Below are 20,428 nucleotides of genomic sequence, written 5' to 3'. Positions count from 1 at the left end.
CAGTGACAAAGGTCACAAGTAAATTCCTATGGCTGCTAAATAGAAAGACTAGGCGAACAAATAATAAACTGGGGTTTCCTCTCAGTTGTCTTACATTATCCTGAGAGAAACCCCACATGAAACTTGCCCCAAAGGCACATCAGAGGTGAAAACTAGCAGCAGAGGATACAAAGTAAGGTGTGGAGTGCTGATACATAATAGGTGCCCAAATGAAAGCTTTCAAGAACTAGAAATAAACCTGTTTAATCAGAGACACACAGGCTACTAGAAGTAGGACTTACTTGATGACTTTTACAAAAATACTTCATATAGCTCAAAAAGGAAACAGGAATAAAAGTAAGACTACATTTTTTTTTTTTAAAAAAAAAAAGGCTGCTATATATAAAAACAGAAAAATCATATTTGGGAAACAGCAGTGTCCACTTATATTCAAATCTTTCCAAATTACAGCAACAGAATTATTGCCAAACTACTATGGAAAATGTTATTTATTATAAGACAAATGAAAAATTAATAGAAGTTGCACGAGAACAGAAAACATACAGATAGCAAGCACTGATACTGTCAATAGGTATGCAATCCTTCAAGAAGCAAAATATTGGAGAAAAAAAAAAAGAAAAAAGTTGTCAGCCATCAAAAAAAGAGCCACAAGAAACAGAAACAAGCAATCCTCACTGGTTATTGAAGGAAAGGAAGTCAAAAGTGAGATAAATAAAACAGAATGGTTTTCTCCTGTATAGGTGCCAAGAAAAATTTTAACAAAGGTTGGCAGTACCTCAACAAAATTTGGGTCAGAACACTGATTATTATTATGGGGGAGGAAAAGGATAAATCAAGGTCAGGATTCTCTGCCAGAACCATTCTAAGATACAAAAATGATCTTGGTTAAATACTTCCCAACAGTCTTGTGAAAGAAATGAGGATCAACACAGGGAGATACAGAAACACATAACAGAAGCAGCAACCATTACTAGCAGCATCTACATTGCGCAAAATAAAATTGTTTGTCCATATGAAAGCAATAGATACCAAGTTTGAAGGGAGAAGGTATTTAGCTTATTTGCTTTTGTGTTGTTAGTTAACGTAGTTCCTCATCTTTAAAAGCACAATGATCATATTGTGAAATTTACCATCACCATTAAGGTCTGTTAACAATTTGAAAAAAAAAAAAAAAAGCAAGTAAAGAATTGGTTAAAAAATGACAACAAACAACACCCCTCCCCCCCCAACACTAGAAGTATAAATGACAGTATTCAAGAATAAGATTTTATCTCTGAGAAACTATACCAGCAGAACTCACAGCAAAATTTTGCTGGTAAACTGTCCCACCCAGACAAACTGAGGTGTCCTTAAAAATATCACTCTCAAGAGTTCAGTTAGCCAACTCACAACAAGGCTACACAAATGAACTGCAACTACTCACAAAAGCTGCAGAGTTGTGCCCAAAATGACATACAGTGTAACTACTGCAAGTATGCAAAATAATAAATCCAGGGTTGTTAGTGTTGTTTTTCTTCTTAAGTAAAAAGAAAATTGGAATGCAGCAGCTGGAAATAGTGTTATTATAAGGGAAAATTCTATGTACCTTTTCTTTGTGTGAAATTCTGTTCCATTTATGACACCTTATTATTTATATTCAAAGCAAAATAATTGCGACTTTATACACAAAACAGTGTACGCAGCCAACAAATATAAAACCTTATCAACTACAAACAGATTTGAAAATCTGCATTTAGGCACAGAAAGAGACTAGTTTTTATAAACGGTCAAACTGCTGTGTGCATCTTTAAATTCACTAAACAGAACCTTTAGACTGCCAGCACTTTCAAAACATACCTCTCTACTTGTAAAGGCCTTCTATACAATTTAATGTGCGTAACAGTAAGAAAATGAGAGCCACATTATTAACAGTGGAAATCTGAAATCTCTTGAGACTAATCCATTTAGTATGTGGTTTGTTGTTGTTTGTTTTGTTTTGTCTTTTAAAACCAAATGCTTTGGATCTGGTACAACTAATAAATAAGCCCCAAAAATATGTTGCATTTTTGGTCAATTTATGTGCAACATTAAAATCAAATCATGGGTCTTTCAGCTTGGGAGCATTTCTCTGTTAATTCCCCAGGGACAAAAAAAAAGATCACTGCTAAGGCTGCCATTGGAATTTTGAAATGCAGTAACCATTACTGAAATGAAAAAATACAAAACCCAAAACTGTTCTACAGATGCTGAACTAAGCTCCAATTCTGGATTATTCTTACCACAAACAACAAGCAACCATGCGGATAGACAATCTGCAAATTAATCATGGGAATAATAGAAGTTAGACTCTAGGTTGGTATGTTTGTTATGTCCTTGCCAAAATGTTCCTTGCTGTTAAATTAAAATGTCAACTTTCAAGCATATCAGAAATCTTATTTGCTCTATTAATGGTTATGTAACTCTCAATGAGGGCCTGTTTTACTTTTCTCCAAAATTTGCTCATGAAGCATCTATGAGGTATTTTAATCTAATAATATCCTTAATCTCTTTGTTTTTGCAACAAAATACAAGCACAGAACACAGGGGCAGAACAGTATTTTTGTATCCTTCTTTGTTCCCCAAAATCAGATGGAAATGGGGAATGGCAAGAAAGTATGTTTCCACTACCTAGAAGCAGAAAATAGGCTTACAAGATTGCCAGTTTATAGCTTAAGAAGATTAATTCCTGCACTTAAGCCATAATAGAGGACAATCTAGAAAGAAGTGATGTTTAGTTGAATTGGTGCTATTTGCTCTGATGCAGAAGAAATAGGAAGCCGTTTTAGCCTCCCATTCACACTGTAAAATAAAAGACAGCATGCACATAAGCAAACTCCAGCATGGAACTCGTACCAGTTTTCTTGTAACAGCAATCTCCTAGGCAACTTGTGCAATGAAATGAAAATAAGAGTACATTTTTTCACTTTTGACCTTGTGACAATGGGTAAGTAACACTGGGGAGAAAGAAAACATGCCAAAACTCTTGTGAATCTCACAACACTGCATTGAGTTTAAGTGCAAATTAATTCGTTCTAGATGACAGACCAAAGATTGCCTGTATGACCAGCTATGCAGGAGTTGCTTAGGAATGGCACACAAGAATCCAGCAGAGATGAGGCAGCGGCTGCATAAAGCAGCAGCTTCTGATCCCAGCTGCCTAAACTACTTCTCGCCCCTCTACAAATGGTCAGAACAAGCTGCCATACCTGTGCCTCTACAGTCCAATGCGACTTGGAGTTACGACAAAGGTATCTTGCAAAACTAAGCTGCTTTAGAAACCACCTCTCTTTTAGATCTACTTGAATGTGCTGACTTATCTTATGTGAAGATGCCGTTTCACAACACTAAGGGGCACTGGTAAGGATAATAACTTACAGGAAATGATCAGTACTCCTAACAAACAAAAATTAAAATATAAACAACTAAACTCTCCACACTGAAGTCTCATGTTCTCTGCATGTGAATTTTGCTTTAGTTCAGCCTCACGCACAATGTGAAGAAACATCTTTGCAGCAGTTTTCCTAAGCTCATTTGTCAGTTACAAAAGGTTAATATTATACATGCAGGTGGTAAAGAATATAATTTCGAATTTAAAATATTTTCAGCCCCTGACAAGTTTTGGCATAGATCAACAAAGGCAACATTAAATCCTACCTGTGTTCTGGTGGTGGTGAAGCTATTGGCTACAATTACACAACAAACCCACTCTTAGCTCAAAAGAAAACCTATGCAGTGTATTGAGAAGATAGATCCTAGGGGGCATTACTCTAGTTGTATATTTCATACAAGTTCCATAGATTTTCCCTTCTGTGTTGGTTTTGTATGCTTTTACAATATGCTAAAATGCCAGGATCAGATATTAAACAGTATAATGTATAACTGTAACAAAAGTATATTTATTTTGGTATCAAAGATCTCTAACTTCTGTTCTGTTGGGGTTTTTTTTATTATTACTTTATTTTAGCCAGCTAACCCTGTACTGTGTGTGTCTGGTAAGTGCACACATAAGTAGGTTTAATAGTTTTAATTATACTACAGACTAGCACTTAGAACAGTAGTCTTCTGTAGGAAAAGACTAAAGCAGTTTAAGAAAAAGCAATTTACTGTACAAGTTCTGAGCATTTATTGTTAGGATTTGCTGCAGGAAAGCAAGTAGAAATTTAACACTACAAATGTTGATTTTAAAAAAAATAATACAGCAGTACACCAAAAATTAAAGTTCAGATATTCCTTTTCGAGCATCACTTATAAACTGTTAGCTAAATCTTGCTGCATATGTGTAACAAAGCATGATGTAACTGTAATAGGCTAGTACAACGGTTGTTTTTTCTATTACAGCTAGAGTTCCCTATAAAAAAAAGTCCTTCAATTAATTTTACCTATTAAATAACAAACTGTCCAGAGATGCTGTTCACATATTTTACTTACTAAATGATAGCATTACTTTCCAGTGTGCTAATTTCCTGGCAACTGCAACAACAGGCAAAATAGCCTAAGATTTCATTCAACAGCTCAAAGGGAAAGAGAAGGTAATCCAAAAGGAGAATCCCCAGAAGGGTGAATTGCATTGATTATAAGTGCTGAAAAACACGGGTGCTAGATAACACTTCAAATAATGAAACAGAAGGACTCCAAATGAAAGGGATGAAGTACTTCTACTGGCAGTTCAGGGGCAAGAACTTCCCTGCTGAAGAGAAACTGATGTATCAAGGTGGGACTCAAGGACAACTTAATCAGTCTCAATTATGTTAAAGAGATGGGGGGAGATAAAGTCACAGCAGATCAGACTCAGCAACACTTTCACATAGGCTAGCATTAGTCACTGAAGTGTACATATGCAGGTTCTATAGGTCACTTGGATTGTTTCCAAAGTTAAGAACCTTTTAAGTACCTCAGACCTCATTTAAGGATTTTACAAACTTATTAAGCAATCACAAGTATTTTGGAAATCTTCCTTATCAGAAGATATACTACCTTCCTTAATCAGGAGTACATATATCATCTATAGAAAGACAGTTTATAGCACATTACATGAGATCAGTTTCATGTTCAATTTTTCATTGTTTATAGATCAAATTGTATTTGTTCTATAAAATCTGCAAGGTTTCTGTCAAAACTTCCAAAAACAGTTAATACATTTTCACACACTACTTCACAGTAAAAATTACTGCAAGCCCTAAAGCTTCAGATTCTGAAAAATGCAACCAGCTATGGACATACTTTAAAAGTTACAAAAGTGTAGTTTTACATAGCAAATACTGAAAATTATTTGTGCTCTTTCAAGGGAAGCAATTTTATGCCAATTTCTACAGCTTCTAGAAATACGTAGGCAACGCATGTCATCATCTTTGATTAACATTATGTGACACATTAAAAATTTCATGAGAAAATTAAAGGGGATCTTATCTCTCATGTAGGTTTGCATCAGTATAACCATTTGTCTCATTCAGAAGATTTACAGTAGACATGTCGAGCAGCAAGCATCTAGCCTGTGTGCCCCTTATTTCATTCCTTCCCCCAAATTATTTCAAGTTTCTTGAAACGTTTAGGAAACTTGGGGAACTTCAAGAAGTTTCCTGACTGCCTTTTTGCCTACCAAGGGTCACAACTCAGCATCAAACAAACAGGTTCACCAAAAATTATGTTAAAAGTTGTGATAGAACTGTTAAGTATTTTGAAGCCAACACAAGTCCTCTTAGAGGAAATACACATGAAAAACATCAGGGTGGTGCACCTCTGTACTGGAAGACACAAGTATTTTCAATTTAATTCTATACATAATTATAGCTTTCATCACAGCTCAAAGATTACTGAAACACAACACACTTTCTACACAACTTTTTTAAACAGAAGAAATCATATCCACATTGTAGCGTAAGAGTAACTAGGGGAATTGAAACACAACATACCAGATATTTATCAGTGCAAGGGATGTCTCATATATAGGAATAAAAATAAATTATATCAGCAAGCATAAACTCTTTATGTAAATATATGTTATACAGAAGCACACAAAATGCCATAATTTATGTCTGCAATTTTATTTGAATTCAGAAAGTGACAAAGTATTTCTCTGGAGCTGTACTTCACAACAGGACTTTAATCACGGAGTAGGTTTATACCTCAAGTGTCTCAATCTTGGTAAACTTAGGTCCAAGAATTATGGATCTTCTATAATTACTTTCCCAGTACAAGGTACAGTTCATGATCTAGAGTATTTTTAATGCTTCTTCATTGTATGAACCCCAGGAGTTTGGAGAACTAAACAAGACTCAGAATCTCAATCTGTATTGGTTTTGCCTGTTTGGGATGTTACAGAAAGGCAATTTCTAAACATAGACAGGATAGCATCTGAGAAAAATGTGTTTAGTTCCTAGAACATTGGCCAAAGCTAAAGCACCTTTCCTATAAACAGCTGTGCAAAATAAATTCACGTAAAACTTGAACAGAAACGTATCCACATCAAAGCCTAAAGATTCATATTGCTTACCTATACCGTCCTGTTCAGGTGGTATTCTGTGTGAAGCAGATTTTCAAATTCTGCTAAAAAGCAGCAGTAACTAAAAAAGCTTCCCTGAAACTTTCAAATACGAATTTAATCAAAATAATTGGTTCTGGATTAAAAAAAAAAAAAAAAAAAACAACAAAAAACTACAGTAATCCAAAACCAACCCAACCAAAAACCATAACCTCAGGCTATTTAAGACTTCAGTGGTGAAACTGCAAACAGAATTGAAATAACTCAATGGCTGGTTTGCATAGCTTATTGAGAGTGCAGATGAAACAAACAGAAAAAGGTTCTAAAACACTTGAAACGATTTGTGATAATGCAAGTAAAGCCGGTTTTGCTTTAAACCATGGTAACTTCACCTGTTACAGGCCTGAAGGAAGGAAAACTGCACATTCTTGTAAACAGCAATTCACTAGACTTCTGGAAAGACACTGCAACAACTTGTGTTTCACAACGCACCTCATATTCACACTTTTTAAGAAGTCACCCACATCCAAAGCTGCTTGCTGTGTGATAATTCCCATGGACTATTCAAAAAAAACCAAACAAGTTACATACTAAAATCCTCCATTTATTCTACAGGAATTTATTCTACGTGCAGCAGAAGGCCCTGACTCGGCAAACAGTTCAGAGCAGACACATACTGTTCTAGGCATACCAACTATTCAAACCTCAAGATACAATCCAGCCTTAGCACTGCAGGCAACCCTGCAGAGCTGAAAGTCCACCGGTACAAATGATAGCTATTTCCAGACGTTTTCAGTCGGAGGCTGCAACTCTACATGCTCAAACACGCCCGCCGCAGCCCCACCGCGGGGCAGGGGGCTCGGGCTCCTCCAGCTCTGCACACTGGAAACTCCTGCTCCGTACCCCCTCGCCCCGGCTTCTAACCCCAACCTACTCCTCTCCTCACAGTCGCCCTCAGCTCGTTCAGTCCTCCACCACTAAAGGTAAGCACCCTGCTCAATCTCAGCCCCGGTTCTTTTAGTTCAGGCGAAATTTGCCCACGAAAGGCAGGGGGCGGCGGGAGGAGGAGAAGGAAATAAATCGTTTCCGGTTACTTTAATCCCTTCAGCCGGGTTTAACAAACACCGCCCCGGGGGCCCTGGCAGCTCGCCCGGAGCCGTGAGGCCGCCAGAAAGCAGCAACAGGCGGGCCGGCCCGGCCGGCTCCCCGCAGTCCCGGGAGGCGCCCCGGCGGAGGGGCGGCGCGTTGCGGAGAGGAGGGGGCTGCCCGCCGCCGGCCACGCTCTCTGGGCTGCCGGGCCGGGCCCAGTGGCGCAGCGGGACCGCCCCGCAAGGGTCGGGGGCCAGGGGGCGGTGGGGGAGAGGGGCGAAGGCTACACACCCAGCAGGAGGCCGTCCATGTCAAAGATCAGGTGAGTGACCGGCCGCAGCGGGGCCGCGGAGGAGGAGGAGGAAGCGGACATGGCGAGACCGGAGCAGCCGGGAGCCCGCGGGGCCGTGGCGGCGCAAGCGCGCTGTGCCGTGGCGGTGGCGGGGGAGCGGTGCTGCGGGTGAGGCCGGGCCGGAGCCGCGGGGCGGGGGCGGGCGGGAGTCGGTGCCGGTGGCGCCGGCGGGCGGGCCTGGGCTGCTGCGCGGGGCGGGCCGGCGCGGCCTTTTCTCCTTATTTTGTGCTTTTTCAAAGTCAGTTTGTCTTCGGGGGGAGGGGGAGGGAATCCTCTTTTCAAATCCCTCTTAGTAACGCTTACGAGAGAGACTGAGGAGCGCCTCGCCTTTCAGACAGCGTTTCCTCGTAAAACTTTTTGCGTTTCTGTGTAGAGGTTTTAAGGATGGTATTACAGTTTGGTCATAACTGGAGCCATAAACAAAAAGGCACAAATAATGTAAAACTGTGAGGAAAGAGTAAAGTAATGCTATGTAAACCTATCTCTTAAAGGGTTGCTGAGTGTGGGAATAGTTATTTGTGGTTTGGTTTGGGTGTTGTTTTTTTTCCTGAAACATTCAAGAAGTTTGAAAGTTCAAGAAACAAGCCACGTTCTTGAGACAGAGCAAAACCGTCCCGCAGGAGCACAACATCCAGTTTTGACTGGGTAGCTGTGAGGGAAAGAGGTTGCTTTTCTCATCGTTCATCCTGGTTTTTATTTTTTCCAGAAGGTAACTCACCACTGGGCATCAAGATCGTTGAAATACCAATTGCAAAAGCAGACATGGAAAGAGCTGTAACAGCCTCCCGAGGTGACATGCTGGCTTAGAGATTTGTACCACTACTGAGTTGTGGTGCAGTGTGAAGGCAGGGGTAGCCCTGCCAGTTGACTGTAGGTAGGCCTCTCAGCAATTTTTTTTTTTTCTGACAGTGCACTACACCATTTTAGCAAGTCAGTGTGCTTTTTAAAGCCCTAACTGTAAGAGTCATACATTCATATTTTAATTTAGCCCCCTTATGTGTCTTACCTACCTGCAAAACCAATCCTTTAAAAGAATCCTTACCCTACATTTGTGAGAAATGCCATGAACACAAATTCCTGATAATCTCTCCTAACTTGAAAATGAGACTATAAATAAAACATCTTTGGCCTCTAGTTGTATGTTTTTAATAATAAAACTTGATGTTCAAACAAAGGTTTTTGAATCTCTGGGTTGGTTTTCTGGTGGGGTTTTTTGTTGGGGGTGTGTGTTCTTTCTTTTTTAACTTGTATCTTTTGATTATATTTGGTAATGTGGCTTAGATCCTGCCTAGGTAGGCCGGGAAAAAAATGTGCACAGTGCCTTTGATGTCTTTTAAAAATATGTGTAGTCATGTCACACATCTGTTAGTTCTTGCATAGAGTTAAGAAAATGGGTCCTGTGCTTCCAGATCAAATTTTCCATTGTAACTGTACAATGAGTGTTACGAATGCCTGTAGATGTTTTGTTTCTGCAATAAACACTGTGCCACAAGTCAATGTTGCAGCTTTGTTCCAGACAGCAAATGCATTATTTTCCTTAGTAGTTTGCTTAGGTAGGAGCGTAGCTAGAATCAATAAAAAGGTAGGATCCTCAGTACAGTATGTCTAGAAATGTTTTAATCTGTTAAAAGGAATAAATAATTATAATAATTTCAATACTTATAACCATAGTATTCTGCTATTACAAGGATGAATGTGTTTCTGCTGTAAGAGTGTATGCAGTTCTGACAAAAATTTCAAGAGAATGACTAATGAAGTTGTATGGAGTTGTACCTGAGGTGGATTCATCCACTTTCTAATTATCAAATATTGAAAAAAAAATCTTCTTAATTGTATTTGTTGGCATCGTAACACCCATACTTGTTAACAAGAAAAAGCTACATCAGTCAGGTATCTTGATTCATTGCTCTAATTAGAGAAAAGCGTGTTTCAATCACAACTCTACATCTTCCATCTTCCTCAAAAGGGGAGTTACTTACTATTTTTAGCATGTAAACCACCAGTTCATGTCAGAAATCGTATTGGTTATGCAAAATTATTGAGTATTTAAAGGGGAAATAAATCCTAATGACAACCTTTATGAAAAAAGCCCACAAAATTAGAGTGTAATACACAATATGAACATTTTTAGGGTTAAGTGGTCTGTTACAAGTCTTATTGTGCATATTTCAAGACTGTTAGGTTACCTGACAAGCTGGTGACCTCAATTTACTTTGCTTTACTCTGGCTCATCAGTGATAATCAGTGTAATGTTAGCTTACTTTCTTAAAAGCTACATTCAAACACAGGAAAATCTTCCCAATATAGACAAACTGTTTAGGTTTATTCAGCGTGACTAAGTTTTCCTGCTAACAGAATGAAATTGGATGAAAGTCCAAGCAGAACTTTTAATTCATGATGTAGTGTAGTTTTCTAGATGAGCAAGTAAGTGAAAATGCTGATCTGAGTTTTGTTTGGGCCGTCTTAAATATTTGTCTCAAAGATCTCAGCAATAGTTTTTGGTTTTGGTTGTTTTGGGGGTGTTTTTGTTTGGGTTTTTTTTTTATGGTGTGAAAAGAAGTTGAGATTGAGAATTGTGTGATTGTTTCCTACTGTTTTTTTCATTGTTTTAAGCTTGTTTCAGGTGATGAGGACTTTATTTTAATAACTTTTGAGTTGTACCTCCACCACAGCGTGCTTCCCACGTGAACCTGAAATTCTAACCGTGAAAACTGATAATTATATGACCATAAACCTGATGCATGCTTATTGAGAAGGGTGAACTTGAGTTACTGAGATGTAATCATGCGAGTAGACTTGAATCCTGCAAAGTCTGAAGAACACATGTATATTTTTAAATTAATTTGACTTGCTATCTGGGCGTATACCACAGCAGTTGAATAGATCTTTGCTGATTTCTGAATTTTGTGGTGTTGCATGTTACATACATGCTGTGTGTCCAGGATTTTGAACTGTAAATTAGCTGCTTATAGGTATCCCTTCTTACCCCAAAGATGTTAAAATCACTTTGGTTTTATTGTTCTTGCATGTGAGATGAGGTGAAAATACTCAGGTGTGTGTCCATGGGGTTGTTAAGTATGCAATACAAGGTTTTACATACATAGTCCTCAACTTTTTTTTAACCTTTGTATGTTTGGGTTTTCTTTACCTTGAAGCTAAGAAATTTTCCACATCACTGAAACTGATGTGACTAAATTATTTTTCCTGGAGAGAAAAAGCTTCAGAATATACTTAAGGGTTTTCTTAGGTAATATACTTCACTCAAAAATTGCAGTTTTCTATTTCACTACTTAATATTATGCTTGAAACATGAATTCACTTACATGTTTTTATATCACTGATAGGAGGGAGCATCATGCACTGTGTGTTTCACACAAAAATGACTGACTTTATTTCTCTTGTTCTGCAGGCGCCTTGGAAAAGAGGATAAACAGGTTATAATCCGTTTTAGTTTGAATATTAAAAAATATTCTAAAGATTTGAATAAATCCAGTAATTTAAAAGCTTTCACAATGATTTACATGAACAGCTGTTAAACCCACTATTAGTAACAAATTACTTGGAATGACTTAGAGTTAAATGTAATTTAATTCAGGTATCAGCTGAGATTCACAACAGTTGCTATAGTTGAGCCTATAAGCCCTCAGAAAATGAAACCCTTCCCAGTGCTGGATGTCACTAATCAGGAGTTTTTTTACCCTAAGACTATGAACGAAGTTATTTTTATTATTTCAGTTCATGTTTTTATGGCTGCACAAGGAAAAATGAGCATGTGTCTTAAGACAATTAACAGATACTATACAATTGCTGATCTAAGTCATGTTTTATTGATAATGTAGGTGAAAAGGGAGGCAGTATATCCACTTTCATCAATCATATGGGTCTTCTTACAGAGAAACAATAGTGGGAGGAGAGACATCCATTTTCTGGATTTTGATATTTGACACCAGTTATAAGTGGGTTAGTTACAAAGGCAAGAAAGATGATGTGTTATGCTTCAGGAGAATATAGTGAAGATATATATTGGTCATCCATAAATTTAGATGAGGCACTATAAAAAGGTTCTTAAGCAGCAATGAGGGGTGAAATTCTAGAATAGCCAACCAAGCACACAAGAGGGAACAAGGGATCCGAGATATTTTTAGATGTCAATTGCTGTATTTATTGATGGGATTGTACAATAGAATGAACAGTTTCTGAAGCTGGGAAATGAAGCCTTAATGCCATACTTCAGGACCTTTTTTTTATTTCCATTAAAGTCAGTGAGAATCATTTTCTCTCCTCTGGCTTGTGAATTAGCTTTTTGACGTATTTTACTGGAAGACCAGAAATTACTGGCTGCACACAGGCAAAGTGTTCAGGTGATTAGTAGTGTTATTGTAATTGAAATCCCGAAGTGCTTAATGAGTGGGTCCTGTTTAGCCTTAAATTATCAGAAAGACTAGGGATTGCATCCCCAGATAAGATCTGAAGCATTATATCTTGTTTTGCTATTCCTGTGTTATATGGCCTTCCTCTATAGGATCACTTGCAACTTTTATTTATTTATCTAACTGTCCATTATTGCAGGAGCCTAAAATACTGGTTATGCTTTTAATTTTCTTTCTTGTCTGCATGTGAATTTTAAGGCTGTATTTTTCATTTTACTACAGTTTGATTGTTACAGATCATAAGGAAGAATTTTGTATTTGTAATGCCAGGTGGAATACGTGTTCTGTCAATCTTCTGAGCAAGACATCTATCACTAGCTGGCAATAAGGATGGAACTGAATGCAGTCACGCTTCCAGTGGTCTCTTTCAGTCTTGTGTTCCTGAGCTCAACTTCTTCAAAGGCTACAGTAATTACATCTTCAGATGGAAAAGAGAGGGAAGGAATTGTGATTCTGTGGGTCACAAGGTCTCTAAACCTGTAATCTGTAATGTCTCAGATTCAGGTTTTGCGCGTGTATTCCCCACCCAGCATACAACAAGTTGGAGAGCTGAGTCTCCAGACCTTGGACATTCCGGCTACTTTGTGGGCAGTGAATGTACTGCCATCTCCTGCTGTCTTCTTCCCTGCATGTACAGACACAGAAACATGCACCAATAGTGTGCTCTAGAACATGCTGTTGTCGACAGCCAATATCAAATACACTTTGTGGGCACTAGCATGTAGGGGAACTGACTAGTTTTTGGGTGACGAAATAGTCCCTTTGTTAGGTTGTCCACCTACTTGAAGTTACACCTATGTTTACATACCTTGAGGAATTAGGTTCAGTGTGTTGTAACAAAATATGTGAGAAAATAATGTAGCCTTATTCCTTACTTTATACTTTAAACTACAATTTTCTTAGCAGAAGGTTAATAATAGATAATTTGTTTTCATAAAACATTTGTAAATGTACTTGTACATAAACAGTACTTGTAAATACTGATACAGTTAGGTATTAGGGATACCCGGAAGGAAGCATTGTAGTCCCAGTGCTTTCAAGCCAGTGAGACCCTGATCCTTTTTTCTTCCCCCCCCCCCCCCCGCCCACCCCTCCAAGCCAGCTAGCTCCACCTACTAAGTGCATCTCAAACATTTCACCTTAGGTTCTGTAAGGTTAATGATTCCTCACAGTGACACTGCAGGACTGAAAGATTGCTGGATTTCTATTTCATGTGCTTACATATAGGTAAGACCACAAGAGACATAAACGATCTAAACAAATTCTTGGAGACAGAATTGTATATGCTTAAAATGTCTGTCCAGACGTTATGCCGAAAATTTTCTAAATCTTTTGATCTACTCTGATATCCCATGTTCTTTTACTCTTCTTTTTAAAAAAATATATTTAACAAATTTCATTCCTTCAATGTTTCCTCATAAGCTATGCTTTCTGAAGCTTTTAGCATTTTGATTGCTCTTCAGGATTCTGTTTTTTCTGTATCTTTAGAGAAGTCCAGCAGTCAGGTACATTTTTGTAGCTGTGGGTTTTCTAAGCAACAAATAGAAAGGCCATCTTTTACTAATAGAGTGCCTTCTTTAGTCCCAGGTGCGGTATACCTTTGAATTAACATAAGAACTGAAGTACCATTTTTGCCATAGTTTTATTTTGTTCACTAATGAATGATCAGTAATTCTTAGGAATATTTTTTACTACTACTGCTTAGTCAGGTTGTCCCTTATTTTGTACAAAGGCAAAAGCTGAAAACTTGTTGTCACTTGTCCAATTTAAAATTTTCTTTATACATCACTTCTAGCTGTATCCTTGTTAATGAGATCAGTGGCAACATAGCTAGCCCATGAAAAGCTTACTATCTCTTCATACAGTTTGAAAGATTTTTGTGCATTTTTAAGTATGAAAAATTATTATCGTGCAAGCCTGATGAGGCAGTTATCTGCTAGAAGCTGTGCTACAGAATGAAGTGTTGTATCACTTGTTTCAAAAATGTTGCGTGTGTCATTTAAACCAGTGGCTACTACAAGCAATAGGGAATTCCTATTGTATTAATGACCATGTTTGGCAGCCTGGGTCCATCATTGGTTTTGCACTGGCTTTTCCTTTTTAGGCCAACAGTTATGACCTCATCTGAAAAATTAGACAAATGCAATTTTCCAAAAGCTATTAACAAGACTTCTAATGTTAAGATGGCTGTATATTCTAATTAAGTAGGATGTGCCATCCAGAGACTAGCCACCTTGTATTGTGGTCGTGAAATGAGGTGGGTTTAGGCTGTATTCTTGAGTTGCAGAGCACGGAATAAAGCCTACGCGCTTCCGGAAGCATAGAGCTTCACCCAGTAGGGCAGCACTCTTCTCCCTGAAGCTCTACCAGCATCTGCCAGGGTGTTGTCTGCACTAAAGCTTTTCAAGTTGGTGGAAATGTAGTAAACTCTTGCCCACTTGCAAATATATAATATATTTAGCTGGGTGATGCTTCTTGAAGGACATGACAAAGGGTAGGGACCTATATATTCATCAGCTTTTCCTGACTTCATCACATGCAGATAATACAATAAAATACATTGTCTGGTAGATCTAATGACATATATTTTTTCCTGCCTGTTGAAGTCCATATTTCTTTAAAGACCCTGTTCTGTTGTGACTTGAGGTAGCTTAGATAAGTATCACCTGATAGTCAGAAACTATGGCTGTAGCAACTTTAAAACCTGAATCTGTATTCTTTAAATGTGCAGCCAGTATGTTCTTCCAGCTATATTCCTATATGTGACTCTTAACTAAAGTTAAGCACAACCATGCTGAAAAATAGCAGAAACATTAGACCATGTCACTGAGTTCCATATATAAAAGCCATTGTGACTTCTTAAGAGCTATGCAAAGTCCTCTGCAGTCCACAGGTTTCACAAATTCATATAATGATTCCCCTACATCCTTCAGGATAACTACATGGCTACAGAATTTTTATAGTGAAACTTGCTGCTGGTGTTTTTGGACTAAGCTGAGGAGTGCAGGTAAAACATGTTTTCATTGAAGATTTGCTGCAGAATAAATGTCCTCTAACATCCAATAATCTATATTGTACAAAGACCCTAGGAGCAGCAGATTTGTATCTTTTAATTCTAGATATGTGTGACTTCAGAACTATCTTCTAAAATTAGCTAAGTTCCATGGGGTTTACTATGGTAATAGAAGCAAACAAATATCCTTTGTTCCCTTTTTAGCTCTGTTATTGGTGTATTTCATTTGAAACCCTGTTAAATACAAGTTTGTATTAGCAGATTTATGTGGAAGCATAAGCATTTAGATCTGCACCAACATTCAGCCAGTCTAAGACAGCAATGTTATGTTTTTACAAAGATATTTGTTCTGTACCTGGTAGATGAACACTTAGTGATGTGATTAAACTCAATCCTGAACATTTAAAGCTTTGGCAGAGGTGTTTTGATGAACGGAAACAAAAGGTCTACCTCACTGCAGCTTTACCCTTCCACTAGATTCCAGTAAATCCAGTCATGCGCCCTTCTATCTCATTTTCTTCCCAAACGCTATTTAAAAAATAATTCATTTGCTAATTCAATGAGTTGAACTCTGTTATACATATGAATGTTCATATATAAACGAGTAGATACTGTCTCCTACTTGGTGATCAGAAGACTGAAGTATCTTAAAAAACAATGTTACTAACAAATTATGAAAGAAAAAACAAAGTTGAATTCTGTTCATATCGATGTCCAAAAAAAAAAAAGCCCAAACCACAAAAATGGCTGTTGGTCAAAGCAGGTGATATATTTCATTAAACAGCTTAGATTTGTCCCATATCATCAGAGAATACATTGCTGAGTAATGTGGTACCCTATTTATCATAGCCTAAATGCAGCCTCCCTGTGAGCATGTCAGTTCTACTTAAGCTTTGAAGTCATTGAGTAATTGTCATTTTAATATACTTTAGTGATTTCTAATCAAACAGAGAGGAGAAACCCAAACAAAGAAAAACCCTCTATTCAGTCTTCATTCGGTGCTCAGATTTGGATAGGAGAGGGGGAGGGTGTTTGTTTTTTCACTCATTAACTCTTCATAATTTTTTCATACTGTTTTAGTTAGAATTAATAGATCTTTTTATGCTTCATTTTGGTTTTCCATATCGAGTGTCTTGAACTGTCACATTAATTAACACAGACAAATCTGCTTTTCATTCAATCAATCTATTATTTTGTCATACATATCCTTGTTTTATCACTATTTTCTAATTTACATTATCACAAGTTTAATAATATTTTGTTTTAATAACATTTATTGAAAGTAAATATGATACATTTCTGAAGAGCTGCAGTGTATGTAAGTCAGTGTATGTTTATGTATGTAAGTGCAGTCAAACTTGGGTACAAATACTTCTGTGTTTTGCAGTGGATGTTGCATCTTGTCTGTTGTCTCTCTTGTACTGCTTGTGATGTTTATACAAAGGATTTTTTCTCAATACTTTCTAAAATGTGACCTATCTAAAAATATGATTGATCAAAGGGATTAAAAATTACCTGTTTTTTTTTATTTAAGGGAGATCAAAAAATATTATTTTTTAATTGTCTTTGTATTACTTGTTAATACTTGCAACAACTGTAAGAAAATAGGTGCTGTTTTTGAAAGATTTAAGGTACAGCTAGCATTTGCTGTCTGTATTTGAGACAGATAAAAAGGTTGGTAATTTAGAATTGTTTCAAAGTTGTTACAGTACAATGTTATTTTAAAGTAGAGGGAGGAAAAATGCAGGAGAAAAGCTCAGAACAAGCTGTACTGATTTCTTGAACCACAGGAAAACGTAATTTAAACTTTGTATTTAGACAGCTGTTCAAAAACATTGGTTCAGTTTGATTTCTCCCAGTTATTGTTAGCTTCAGTGTTTTGCCTGGAAGAAAAGTAAATTTTTATATTTAGAATGTAAGGCTTGGGTTCCGTTAAGTTTTGTTAGCATTGATTGTCACACATCTTTGGACATGCATCTTTCTCTTCCTGATCAAGTTTCCATGTGAAAAATACATACATTGGGTTGGGGGGAGGAGGATAATATGTAAACTAGCAAGCACTTTTCAAAGTTTAATGAATGATTTTTCATGTTAGGGTCCTTGGACTTCCTGGGAGCAGTCACTTTCTAGGAGCACATAAGAGTTTCTAAGACAATTCATAGTGAGGAAACCAGGATGGGCTATGGTGTACAGTATTTATACAAAGAGAATCTCTAGATAGTTCTGTGCCTCCCATGGAAAAGTTTGAAAAACGCTGACCTGAAATTATACTTTAAAAGGTGTTTTAACGCAGTTTCTCAGAAGTTGCTATATAGGTATTCTGCAGGAAAGCTTACCATGTGTACAGAATGCAGAAATGTACTTGAGATTATGGCACTGCCCTCTTTTTTCCAAAATTACAGCGCAAAGTCACTAGCATTTGAAAAGCTTAACAGGAGATCTTCAGTAATGAACTAAAATAAGTGTCTTGGTTAGGCATGTGTCTATATGCATTAGAGGAATATGTTGAGATGGTTCCCTACTAGTGGAGTAGTGTCTTACCAAGAAATAGTGTCGGTGTTGCATAATAAGTTCAGTGTCCTTCTTGCCGTCCACCATTCTGTTTCAGCTGACGTGGCTGGACTTCGTACCCATTTACCAGTGATAAGTGCAAGCCATCTTGTTTGAAAACTAGAGGCAGAAACTGGAACAAATCGGTGCTGCAAGGTAGAATACCTCTCCTGCCCTGAAGTCTGTCGTTCATATATAGTTTCTTTGTAAACAGAGGTCATGTATAGTTTGAGTTCATATTCTTTCATAGCTCAAAACAAATTCTCTATGGCAGGAAATAAGCAATTATGAGTAATAATAGCATATGCAGTGTTGTCTTTCCCTCATTAACTTAATGCAACATATTTTGTATAAAAAGGAAAAAAAGGATGGTAATAGTGTCTACTTTTGTCTGTAAGGTCCTATCAGCTACATTGGCAAATTATTTTGTAACAAATAACTTTGTTACTAGGTATTGCAGTGGAGTAGAACATTCCCTGCCTACAAGAAGTTAGGAAGAGAGCTTTACTTGAATCATAAAAGCATTTTGAACAATACAGAAAGCAGGGTGCTTGTGAATGAAAACATTTTCCAGCTGTGCAACGGTGGGTTTTCTCTTACCACTTAAGCTCTGGTTGTTTAAAAAGTAATGTTAAAAGTTTATGTAATTTTGATTACAGACTCTGTTTCAAGAATCAGATGGAAATGAATTGTTAAGTAGTTTTGGAGGGAGTTAGGTTCTGAAATAAGCTTGTGGTTTTGAAGTGGCTCTAGTTTATATGCAGTGTATGTAATCTGACAAAATCTGTTTGATTCAAAGGTAGAAGCCTGCAAGACTCAACTGTAACTTTTAAGGTTATATTACATAAATATAATCTATTCCTTTGTAATCTGACACACATCCCACTTGCTAACTGGGGTAAAGACAGTTACTGAGGGAACAGTATCTATAAGAGGAATCACTGAGATAAAGAGGATGGTAAAGTATAATAGAGAAGTAGAAAAGGTAAGGAAACAATCATTACTTCTGAACAGGTTGTATCTGCTAGGATTAAACAGAAAGACTACATTTGGGCAACTATGCTGAGAAAAGGAAGATGAAAGAGGAGAAGGCTATTTAACCAAGTGTTGAACAGAATCTGACCACACACACTTCTTGCTATGTAGTTTTGCAATGACTCATTAATAATATGGATTCCATATATCCTGTTTTCTCATAAACGTACTTTTTGCTTCTGCCTTTAGGGTGCTCTCTAGGTGGATTTTAGTAAGTGCAGACCTGTGGTAAATCCCTGTCAGACTAGCAGCTGAATCTGGTTTTAATACCAGGAGAGTCACGTTCACCAATAGGGAGTACTGTATACTGCTGGCCAGTGGAAGAGCCTGCCTTGTGGGGAGAGAAGTTGCGGAGGAGGCAAGCAGCAAGACGCAGCAGCATCAAGAGTAGTAATGATAGAGTGGTAGCGATAATAGTACCTCAGCAAGCAGAATTGGAGGAGTCGAGCAGCTGCGTCCAAGAGGTATTCAGTCTGAGTTTATATTCTTGAGTAGAAGGGAATTTGGAATAGGGTAGGTCATGGTTTAGAAAGATTAGGATTGCAGAAGAGTTTGTGTGGTGGCTTCTTGAGTGTGTGAGAGGAAGTTTGGGGATAATGAGGAATGAAATAAAATTAGTTTAGGTTGAGAAGAGGGATAGGAGGAAGACAGGACATTTGAAATGGATTGTTAAGATGTGCTTAACAAGAATTGTGTCTCTGGCACTCTTGAGTTTCGAACTGCTTCACGTTCACAAGGAGAGTGATCTTGAGTTTTTCACATCCTAAACAGATGTTTTAAACTAAAACATAATGGTGTCAATATAGCCTTTTTTTTTTTTTTTACTTTCTTTTCTACATACTAAAGAATCAGTTGATCGGCCATACTTATGAGGAAATCTTAGGCTGAAGAGCTCATACAGACCTTTTTTCTTCTGACATTGTCTTAAACTAGCCAGATTGGTGTTTGTATGGTGTTGTATGCAAACATGTTTCTTAGGGAATCTCTAGTGTTACAAAAGCTGTTTAATTAGAAATCAAAGTCAGTAAAATAAAAGGGCACTTTATCCTTTTTTTTGTTGTTGTTGTTGTTTATATTCTGCACTGCTGACAGCACTGGCAACTATGATGAAGAAAATTAGAAGCTGTTGACATGGATTAGTCATTTACAAAAGTTCCTCTTAGCTGTTGAAGAAGCATCATGTCTCCAGTTCATATAAGTTTATTATAATATCTACATATGTTGGCTATTGTAGCAGTTGTCTACTAATAGCAGTAAAATATTAGTCCTGAAAAATGCATGTTAGACAGAGGAAATTATATGTTCTTTTTCACTGATAAACAGAATCCATCCTTTAAAAACTTAATGTTGTGTTGTACCTAAAGGCACAGAGTGAAGGAAAATGTCCTTTTTTAAAAACTAATTTAAAGACATTCTGATATGACTGAAAAAGCATGTTATTCACTTCAGACATATTTGCAGCA

General features: G+C 37.4%; 2 protein-coding genes across 13 annotated transcripts in view; one reads left to right on the top strand and one right to left on the bottom strand.

Annotated features, from left to right (window-relative positions):
• Window positions 1–8,014, bottom strand: part of PUDP (pseudouridine 5'-phosphatase) — a 75,331-nt gene extending 67,317 nt beyond the window's left edge. The window contains exon 1 of the mRNA XM_056329951.1: window positions 7,877–8,014. Coding sequence (XP_056185926.1) covers window positions 7,877–7,958 — 82 coding nt within the window. The 5' untranslated portion in view covers window positions 7,959–8,014. The remainder of the gene's footprint in view (window positions 1–7,876) is intronic.
• STS (steroid sulfatase) overlaps window positions 6,989–20,428 on the top strand; it is a 135,646-nt gene continuing 122,206 nt past the window's right edge. For 3 of the 12 annotated variants that reach the window (XM_056329950.1, XM_056329949.1, XM_056329938.1), the window contains exons 1-3: window positions 6,989–7,907; window positions 8,644–8,811; window positions 17,989–19,429. The gene's annotated coding sequence lies outside the window, so the exon portion shown is untranslated. The other 9 variants (XM_056329943.1, XM_056329944.1, XM_056329940.1 and 6 more) reach the window with 9 other exon arrangements.

Source organism: Falco biarmicus, chromosome 2 (assembly GCF_023638135.1).
Source record: "Falco biarmicus isolate bFalBia1 chromosome 2, bFalBia1.pri, whole genome shotgun sequence".
In the NCBI taxonomy this organism is placed as follows: domain Eukaryota; kingdom Metazoa; phylum Chordata; class Aves; order Falconiformes; family Falconidae; genus Falco; species Falco biarmicus.
The sequence above is the reverse complement of the archived record's forward strand: the minus strand, read 5'-3'. Positions and strand labels throughout refer to the sequence as shown.